A 10,778-nucleotide genomic window follows, 5' to 3' on the forward strand; every position below is an offset into this window, starting at 1 on the left:
AAAATTATTGTACACATCCTCATGTAACAAGTATTATACACCTCTCTAGGTAACAAGTATTCTATACATCTTCAGGTAATCAATCTTAATCTTCCCATGAGACTAAGACCTCTCAACAAGTGAAAAACACTCTCAATCAGAGAGCAACAATGGAAACGCACAGGTTTATCTTCACATACTGAATGATTTATAATTTGTGACTCACTCCCCGAAGTATAAGTGCTCTAAACAACAAATATAAAATACACTCATAGTATGACTATTCACACTAAGAATATGATCGCATTTTTCTAAGCTTGGTGTTGTCTCTTATGCATAATTGTCTTTCTTCTTCAAGGTCTTTATATAGCTTTCACATAGTAATCATTGAAAGCTTTGAATTATTCTATTATTCACATAGTTGTTTGACGTTGGATATGGAAGTTCTTTAATCTATTGATCCTTCTGCATCTTGGAAAATAAATGTAATTTGAATTGTTTCTTTTCTTTGTCCAAATGTAAACATTGATACTTCAGTATTGTAATCTTGAGTATCTTCAATCATATCATTCATTGATGTGTATTGTTCATCATCTTCTTCTCATCAGACCTAAATATGACAACTTCTTCTTTGATTTGATTCTACGCGTCTTTGAGCATGTGAAACAATTTAAATTGTTTCCATTCATATTTTAAAGCAAACACAGAAAATACATAAATAAACTAAAAATCAGTTTTTCAAAAATCAAATTCTAATTCTTGTCAGCATGCACTAAATCAAAGATCATAATTGGGCTTCCCAAAAATCGAATTGTGATGTGAAAAAATAAAATAAAAGTGTACTAGTTCTATAAATATTTTATACATGGGTGAAAAGTTCAAATTTCAACCTGAAATGGTTATTTGTGATTGTTCTTACAAGGACCTAGAAACAAACTCTTTCTTTGCCTTCCACCCGTTGACTTCTCGGTTTTACTTCCGGACTCCCTTCTCGACTCAAACTTTCGGCTTAGTTGTTCTTGGTTTGTACTTGGTTCATAAATCTTTCTCGTTTCATCGAATTGCTTGATGGACACCTTTCAGTCAAACTTAATTTCCTCCATTTGATCTTTCAGTTTTTAGTCTCGACTCCCTCTCACAGATGGGGGTGTGTACCTGAAAGGTGCCTCGATGCCAAAGTTAGATTCAGTTTTACAAGATATTAGAATGAATTCACTCTACTTACCTCTCAAGACGACCCTCTATTTATACTAATCTTTTATTGGGCCCCAGAGTTATTTGGGCTTTTTCTCTTTATACTCAATATTTACTATACACACCTACATATTTGGGCCCTTTTTCATGGGCTTTTGTTTAATAACAAATTCCATTTTATTTTATTTTTATCTTTTAATTCTCTCAATTTACCTTTTTTGATTCAAATCCACAGCTTAACCTTCCGGTTGAACTTTTTGTCCAATGGACCCTTTCGGCCCAATCAGTACATTAGCCCCCAAGAATAAGGAGACTTAGGAGACGAAATGCCTATTGAGAAGCGAAACGTCACCCTTTTGTATTTTGAGAGGGAAAACAGATTTTGAAAAAATGACTTTAATGGTGTATTAATTGCGAAAAGACTTTTTCAGTTTGCGCGTTTCCTCTTGATTGTACTGCTTAACGTGGCAAGATAGAAGTCCCCAACCACTAAATGTAACTAAATCTAATGGTTACAATGCCATGACTCTTCATGTGTCATCACTCTTCCACAATTATAAATCTTCAACTACGTTCATCTTATTACGCAATTTCTCCGCTCATTATATTTTAAAGCTGAAGCAAATATTCACAAAAGGTATAATGTCTTCATCGAGCTCTGTTTCCGTTTCTTCTAAGTTTACGGGATTTTCGAGCACGAGCAATGAATCTATTGGAGAGTGATTGAGACCAATAAGAATGCCAAATCCGCTTTGTCACCTGAAACGTTCTCGTGTATGAATTCATCAAGCAAAGATGTCATGGATGTTGAAGCCGAGGAAAGAGAAGAAATAGCCGAACAAAGATTAAGCCTTCGGCTCGGGTATGAATGGGTTAATCCGAAAGTTCGAGAATATTTCTCTCGGTACCGATTTTCCTCAACCCTTCGTAATTTCCTTTCTCAAATTTATGTGTATTCTCCTGATGCCACTGAGGAAATCATTTCCTCAAGCATACTACCCCCAACATATGTACATTATGTTTCATCTTCGCCTAATCGAATCGATGTAATTTCTTCTCTTGGCTTTATCCTTTCATCATCATTCATTCTAGGATCCAAATCCACCATTGCCACAATGTTTCTGGCTTCCATACTTTCGGCCGCCACTTGCGGCTCTTGGACCATCTTCAATCCGGCCGCATAACACTCTTTGGCTGCTTTTTGATCGATATATGGTCGCTATGTCTCCTCGTTCTATTGGAAATTTCATTGCCAAATGTGGTGTTGACACTATAGCTCCCAGCTTATTCAATGAAGATCTTCCTACCAAAGCATTATAAGAAGTACGAGTATCTACCACCAAGTATTTGATTGTAATTGTTTTCGTTGCATTTCCTCTACCAAAGGTTGTCGGCAAATCAATGTATCCTTTGGTGTCAACCTTTTCACCTGAAAACCCAATTATTTGCTCCTTCAAAAGGATCATGTCCTCTTCCTTCAAATGTAACTTTTTGAAATTTTTCCATAATAGAATATCAACTGAGCTCCCTTGATCTACTAGAGTTTTCATTACCGCGTACTCGGCAATTTCAACTATTATCACCATTGGGTCTCGTTGATCAGGATCAATATCTTGGAAGTCTTCATCAGTAAATAACATTGGTGGCAAACTTCTTCTTTTGAAAACATGATTCACGGTTATGGCACTTCTCAAATATTTCTTTCCTATCGTATTATACATTTCCTTTTCCGCAAAGCCTCCAGAGATAGTATTAATGAACCCCTTAACCGGCCTTCCCAAACTGCGTTGTCGGCTCCTTCTCTTTTGAGAATGGAGGTGGCTTCCTCCATCTATTAGATCTCTTTTTTCATCTCTTCCTCCTCTTCTCTCATTTTGGTTGTTTTGTATATCAGTCGCTCTTCCAAATTTTTCTCCTTTTCTCCCTCCATGATCTCTACTCCTGACATATTGCTCTAGACTTTGACTGGCCTTCATTCTTCTGCCTCTAACAAAGCATTTTAATTGCCCTGTCTGGATAACTCTTCAATTCGGTCTTTCAGCGCTATGCATTCTTCAGTGTGATGGCCATGATTTTTATGGTACTGGCAATGTTTGTTATGATCAGCTCGATCTGGGGTTCGTGCTTTCCTTGGTGGCGGTATTACTTCAGTTGCCATCGCCTCTTGAAGTATTCGGGTTCGGGTTGTACTCAATGGTGTGTATTGTTGAAACTTTCGGCCACGAGGTTCCTCTCTGAAACGTCTGCTTTGATATCCTGCCTCTCTTTCATTTATTTTCTTCTCGTTCTTCACGTCCATCCTTGCCTGATTCCTGAAGTCCCTTAACTCCTCCATTTGCATAAACTTTGTTGTACGTTGTCTTAGTTCATCAAGGCTTACTGCCAGTTTTCTGCACAAACTGTCGGCAACGCAGTTATCATATGATGCATAGAGACTTCAGGACTGAGGTTTCTAATACTTAAAGTCATTCTTCCAAAGCGCTCCATAAAAGCTCGCAACGACTCATTTTGTTCTCGTCTTATGTTTACAAGAGCTATCGATGTTAAGTGATGTGGTCTACTTGTAGCAAATTGAGCTCCAAACTTTTCTATCAAAGTGTCAAAACATTCAATAGATAACAATGGTAACCGGGTAAACCAGCTTAAAGCAGCTCCTTTCAAAGTAGTTGGAAACACTCTGCATAGGATGGCGTTGTTCCATGTGTACAGACTTATTTGAGTTGTGTGTATGGCAACATGTTCATCTGGATTTGTACTCCCATCATACTTCTCTATTGTTAGACTTTTCCAATTGTCAGGTAATGGGGTCTTTATTATAGTCTCAGAAAACGGGTGTCTTCTGCCTGACGTTCCCACAACAATACCAGAAATCTTAGGTAACTTCCTTTGTGTGACCCCGAAACTCTCTTCCTTATTCTCTCTTTGATTAACATGTGTTCTCGGCTGAAAAGTTTCAAGGGAAGCATTCGACACAGTTTCTTCATTTAATCTTTGTCTCATTTAAGCATTCTCGGCTCTCAACATACTCAACTCCTCTTCATTACTCTTCTTTAGTGTCTCAAATTCCTCTTGCAATTGTATTAACATGGCCATGGTCATGGCGTTCTGACAATCTTCTTGTTCTCTGGAATGCTCTCCTCTTTCACTCATTTTGTTTCTCGGTCCCACGGTCGGCGCTAAAATGTTCTTACAAGGACCTAGAAACAAACTCTTTCTTTGCCTTCCACCCGTTGACTTCTCGGTTTTACTTCCGGACTCCCTTCTCGACTCAAACTTTCAACTTAGTTGTTCTTGGTTTGTACTTGGTTCATAAATTTTTCTCGTTTCATCGAATTGCTTGATGGACACCTTCCAGTCAAACTTAATTTACTCCATTTGATCTTTCGATTTTTAGTCTCGGCTCCCTCTCACAGATGGGTTTGTGTATCTGAAAGGTGCTCCGATGTCAAAGTTAGATTCAGTTTTACAAGATATTAGAATGAATTCACTCTGCTTACCTCTCAGGACGACCCTCTATTTATACTAATCTTTTATTGGGCCCCAAAGTTATTTGGGCTTTTTCTCTTTATACTCAATATTTACTACACACACCTACATATTTGGGCCCTTTTCATGGGCTTTTGTTTAATAACAAATTCCATTTTATTTTATCTTTTTCTTTTAATTCTCTCAATTTACCTTTTTTGATTCAAATCCACAGCTTAACCTTCCGGTTGAACTTTTTGCCTAATGGACCCTTTCGGCCCAATCAGTACCGTGATTGAAGTTGTGTTAATTTTAAACTTCTTACTAATAAGAGATTTCAAATCATATTTAGGTTTTTGGGAAAAGTCTTTGATATGTGTTTTTGTCAAGTCTTTCACATGTTCCCCTTTATCCAGATAAGGAGGATTTATAGTTTTGGAATGAGCCCCATCATATGGTTTCTCGGTAAAATCTGCTTATAAAAAGTTAGCAAATCATGGAACTGGGGGTGTATTAGCGTCACTTGCATATCTTTGGAAATTAAAGGTTATGTCATCGGCTCAGTTTTATGTGTGGAGGGCTTTTTTTGAATAGGATAGCAACTAAGCAAAACTTGTACAAAAGGCGTGTTATCTTGAGGGATACATTGTGCACCCTATGTGGGAGGGAAAAGGAGTCGACATCACACATTCTAATTTCGTGTAAGGTATCTTTTGCGAATTGGAATATGTGCAATAGGTTGCTTGGGATTAGTTCGGTGTATCACAATGAACTGATTAATCATTTTGAACCATTTTCCTGCATCTGCCTTAATAAAGAAGGTAATAGTTTATGGAAAAGCCTTTTGGTTTCAGTGTTATGGTGTATTTTGGAAACATAGAAATAGGGTCATTTTAAATCAAGCAAAGATAGATGCTAAGAAAATTCTTACCAAGGCACAAATTCAATCATGGGCATGGATGAAACACAAGGTAAGGAAAGCTAAGTAAGTTAAGTTTTCTTTCTCTAATTGGATTTTATCTCCCTTTATTTGTATTAACATGATAACAAAATAACTGTTTTGGTATACAAGCCTCACCTGCAATTTTGTTCGATCATTCACTGTTTGTTTTTTGTGGTTTTGAATTTAATCCATTGTATAGGTTATTATTGTCAATAGTTCTGATTTTGCTTTAATATTATGCGCTGAATTATGCTTTATCTTGTGCTGGTTGAGGTGGTATGGAAGGTCGGCCTAGATTATATTATGTAGATGCTACTGATAGCTGTCGTTTTGCTGTCAAATTAATATGATTCTAGCGTAGACTTGTCTAACACTAGAGAGATGATAGTATAATTGTGGTCAGATGACCCCAAGTCGTCTCCCAACGAATCCAATAGTAAAATCAGTTGATCAGGGTTTAAAATCTATCTACAAGCAATAAAAGTTAGCAATAACAATAAAGATAAAAAGGGGGTTTGAGATAGTTGTGCAGAAAATATAAAAGAGATTGAAATAACAAATAAAAAGTGGTTGATCCCCAAGTTCTTCCACCATTGAATTCTTCACAGGTTCTCTAAAGATTAATCTTTTCTCAATCCTCCAACAGAGCTAAACCAGATTGAACATGCGCCGATCTGATTCAACTGAAACTCACCAGTAAAACATGCGTCTACTGGTTTAATCAATACCCACTTTGTTCCATGCGTATACTCCATGGGAATGCTTACCTCCTCTCTCTTGAATCATGCGCCCAAGAAATTAATTAGAACGATGCGAACTAACTAAGAAACCAAAGCTTAAGACAAGGAAGACTCTCAATCATGCGTTCAAGTACAACCTCTCACAAAAACTAGTTTTCCAGGAGATTAGACAATAAAAACAACTGCTATAGAGACTTAAAAATCGAAACTTTTATAGAACAAAACCTCATAACTCAATGGGAAATTACAAAGGAATCAACCAAAAAGGTTTAGCCTTCCATGCGGAGGCAAAACAAAAGAATTATAAAGAAAAAAAGAAACTAAGAAAACTCTATGAAGCTCTCTCTCTTCTCCTTGATGCTTGTGTCCTTTTATAGGCTTTTCTGCTCCAAGGATCTTGAGAGAATATTGTAGTTTATATTTTGTTAACCGTTTCTAAGTTTCCATCTTTCCAGAATTCTAGTATTTTGCAGAAGATTTGCTTCCAATTCTGTTTCTGAGATATTGTAGATTTTATTTTCTCTTTCTTCTCCTTAGAATTTGTTTTCTGTTTTGGTTCAAGAAGCAACTTGGACTTTTGCATATTTGGCCCATTCACAAAGGTAGATGCTTCCTCCGGATAATTTACTCTAAAAACACAAAATTAACAATAATAATAGTTAAGGCCCAAATAAACCCAATTATAAGAATATTAATTAAAACAGTGGATTTATTTATTATTATAGTCCAATAATCTATGAATAAGGCTAGTGAGTGTGAATACAAATATGCTCATCAGCTACAAAACCATCTGGTCTGTTAAAGATCTACAAGATCATGGCAGCAACTTAACAAACCAAACCTGATATATGTACTACATAATTATGCAGCAATTAAAGCATAACCTTGCAGGGAGTTTTGGAGTTGATGTCACAAGGGTCTACAAGCACCAAGAATCAGACAACCAATAGCAAACTAATCTTGATTTTATGTTATTGTACACTGCATAATTATGCAATTTTGACTATTACAAATTGTTGTACAATTTTGACTATTACAAATTGTTGTATTATAGTATAGGGAGCAATTATATGCTTTGAATGTTTGTAGTTGTTAGCTAGATGAAGAGGCGAAGAGGTTAGAGGCTTTTATATAAGAGTTGGGACACTCTAAAATACCTTGAAATGTTCATTTTAATTTAATTTATTTATTCTTTGTTAAAAAAATTAATTTGCTAATGATTTACTGTCATTATTATTTCTTATCACATATAACTAATCATCAATAAAGAAAACTATATATAACTAATCATCATTTAAAAAAAACTAATCTTCAATATTTTTATGCATGTAAAATTGATACTTACATGAAAAATGAACCTGAGAGAGAAGCTAAAAAGTAATATAATAAATTTAGAAAGTAATTTCCGGAAGTACCCTTTTGAGGTTGAAGGGAAGCAGTGAGCAAAAGGATGAACTTTGAAAGGCTGGAACAAATTTTGGTGAATTGCTTGGAAAGCAAAACTAGAAAGAGAGTGATGGAGCAAAAGGGAGTCCATAAATGATGAGTGTGATGAGTGTTGTACCTCCTCTTGCTGTTTCTTACACAAACACACTTCCTAAATTGAAAACTCAAACTCCAAAGCTTGTATTTGGAGATAGGGTCCTACCTAATCTCCTCTCTTTGGCCCTTGCAGCAGCAACCTTAGCCTCTCCTTTTCCTTCTCATGCAATTCCATCCCTCACTTCTCAATCCCCTCCAATCTCCCTCACCACTCCTTTCTCTCAATCCAAGAACTTGGAGCTTGGACTACAAAATGGGTATGTAATTATTCTTCATGCTCCCCCCTTTTGCCTCAATCTAGAATAACATTCACTACACTACCATTTATTATCACCAATATTCTCTGTCTTGCAGAAAAATTAGACCTTGTCCATCAATCAATCCAGGTTGTATATCAACAAATCCCAAGTCATCATCTTTTTCCTTTCCTTGGCTCATTCCTGCAAATTCATTGGATGATGCTATTCAGGTTTCTAATGCACATTCCTCAGAAGTCTCCTATATTTCCATGAACTTTATTTTTACTGTTTATAACTTTTCTTCCTATGGTTGCTTTCTGTCTAACTTGTTATTATTATTATTCATTAATTTTTCAGAAACTACGTGAAGCAATCCTAAAGACCCAGAAAAATGTGAAGTTCCAGCTTGTGGAAGACACCCCAGATGGTAATACAAACTCAATTCATCCTCTTCTGTTTAGTTTTAGATTAACTTAGAAATAATAGCAAAAGACCAGCATTTTTATCAGACTGTAGAATTGGAATTTGGAGGATTTGATCTTAGGTGTTAGTTTTGATATGATTTGAAGACAATTGATTTAATATCCAATACAATTTAGAAAGCACTTTACAGAAAACTAGTTTAATTGATTATCTTAAGTATTACTAGATTATTTTGTTTTAATCTGTCTATGAAAATACAACCAGAATAATATAATCCATTATACTTTCACTTAGTTGATCTAACAAAAGATACAACCGATTATCTTAAATATTAACTCATTAAAACATCTTGAGTTTGAAGCCAGAGTTATAACTTCACTTTACTAAAATTTATATGCAGGTAAATATCTAGAAGCTGAAGTTGATGGAGGATTTGGAAGAGATGTTCTAGAGTTTCTGGTGAAAGGTGATGTGGTTGCTTACAGATGTGTGGCAATGAAAGTGACTTATGTGTACCCATTCACTACTGCATTCGGAGATTCAAAGGGTCAAGAAGCAAGACTGAAACAAATTAATGACCAGTTGGGATGGTATGCTCCAAGTTTTGATTCCATGGAATAGTTTTCTTTCATGTTTTATTTGCTTTACTTCTTTGATTGGTGTCAAAGAAGAGTGCCTTAATTGTTATGTTTTAATGTTCAACAGTCTCGGACTCACCATAGTAGAATTTTATTTTTATTAATAATTCTATATGTTATTATTTTCTACAATCGTTCTTATTAGATTTTTTTGCTGCATTTAACCTAGCCTAATTGTTTGCATAAGAAAAATTACTTATAAAAGTGTGTTTAGATGATAAATTTTAAGAGAGTAATTATTTTTTTAGAAAATTTGAAATGTATTGTAACAAAATATTTTTGGGTAAGGAAGTCTAACGACCCTTTTAAAAGGGTAATTTATTTTTTAGATAGTTTAAAATATTTTATGATAAAATATGTTGTTTGGATAAAGAATTTTGAAAAAAAAAATAGAATTTTATTAAAGTAACTAAATTATTTAAAATTAAAAAATATCATATTTTATCTAAAGAGTAAGGATTTGAATCTCAAATTCATATTTTGGTATTTTGTAGTTTAGATCGATCTGAACTCGAGTTGATTTGGCTTGACCTGGGTCTGGATAGACTCTGCTCGATGTGATGTGGGATCAAGCTAACTTAGTTTAATATGGTCTTGACCTAATGTCTCGATCCAACATGAACCCAACTCGATTTATCTAAATTTGACCTAATTTGTCTCGATCCCACTTGGGTCCAACCAACTTGAACCTGACTCGACATGGACCGTGAACAAACTTGACCTGACATGGATCTAGTCCAACTCAAATGAACGTGATCTCGTTCTGACTTGTCTTGACTTTGATCAAGGTTGACTCAGCTTAACCTAGACTCCAACCAACTTGGCTTAATTGGGCTTGATTCAACTAGGTCTAATTGACTAGGTTCGACCTTGACCTAAGTCAACTCAGCTTAACTTGGGTCCATGCAGACTCAACTCGATCCAACTTGACCTAGTCTTGATCGAGCTAGGCTCAACTTGATCTTGATTGGATTAGGATCGACCTGGCTTAGCCTAACTCGGCAAAATATGGGTTAGTCCCGACTAGGATGAACATGGACCACCTCGAATCAATTAATGTGGGTTTGTTTCAACATCGACCCAGACTGACTTTGCTCAAACTTCTTGGATCTAATATGCTTAACCTAAGTCTAGGTCGACTTAGTTCAACCTAGACCTATACAACTTGATTCAACCTTAGCCTAAACTAGCTTGACTCAAGCTGAGATCAAACTTTGATCGCAAAATAACATAAACCAAGACTTAATACAAAAGATTATAAATATTGATATTTTTTATTTTTTAATAATTATTTGATATTAAAATAATTTTTTGAATTTGGTGGTAAATGAATCAAGAGTGATGGTGGTTAGAGCCAAAAGTAATAATTGTGCAAAACTCGTTGGAAAACTTCCACTTATAGAGAGAGGTGAAAAACTACAGGTTAAATAATGAGGTGTTTATTTTTAGAATGTAATTTAATTTTTTAAATAAATTAAAATATTTTATGAAAAAGAATGCTTTTTAAATAAATTTTTTTAAAAAATAAAATTTTATAAATTTTAGGAGAAAAATTTAATTATTAAATTCATAGAATTTTAAATTTTATTTATAAAAAAATAAGAATTTGAAATTT

At 35.0% G+C, this 10,778-nt stretch overlaps 1 protein-coding gene across 1 annotated transcript; it reads left to right on the plus strand.

Moving 5' to 3' along the window:
- The first annotated feature begins 7,739 nt into the window (after positions 1–7,739).
- On the plus strand, positions 7,740–9,295 carry LOC137822578 (thylakoid lumenal 17.9 kDa protein, chloroplast). The gene is made up of 4 exons (XM_068627489.1): positions 7,740–8,120; positions 8,218–8,332; positions 8,460–8,529; positions 8,926–9,295. Exons 1-4 carry the CDS (start codon positions 7,861–7,863, stop codon positions 9,144–9,146), a joined length of 666 nt encoding a protein of 221 aa, XP_068483590.1. The 5' UTR covers positions 7,740–7,860; the 3' UTR covers positions 9,147–9,295.
- Positions 9,296–10,778: the final 1,483 nt, after the last annotated feature.

The sequence above is a fragment of the Phaseolus vulgaris genome, chromosome 9 (genome assembly GCF_051622355.1).
Source record: "Phaseolus vulgaris cultivar YP4 chromosome 9, ASM5162235v1, whole genome shotgun sequence".
In the NCBI taxonomy this organism is placed as follows: domain Eukaryota; kingdom Viridiplantae; phylum Streptophyta; class Magnoliopsida; order Fabales; family Fabaceae; genus Phaseolus; species Phaseolus vulgaris.

What these genes read in the sequence shown, in the direction of transcription:
- LOC137822578 (XM_068627489.1), top strand. Translation starts at nt 7,861, where the DNA reads ATGATGAGTGTGATGAGTGTTGTACCTCCTCTTGCTGTTTCTTACACA. An exon ending in GAGCTTGGACTACAAAATGG is followed by an intron (nt 8,121 to 8,217) that starts GTATGTAATTAT and finishes TCTGTCTTGCAG; the next exon opens with AAAAATTAGACCTTGTCCAT. An exon ending in TGTGGAAGACACCCCAGATG is followed by an intron (nt 8,530 to 8,925) that starts GTAATACAAACT and finishes ATTTATATGCAG; the next exon opens with GTAAATATCTAGAAGCTGAA.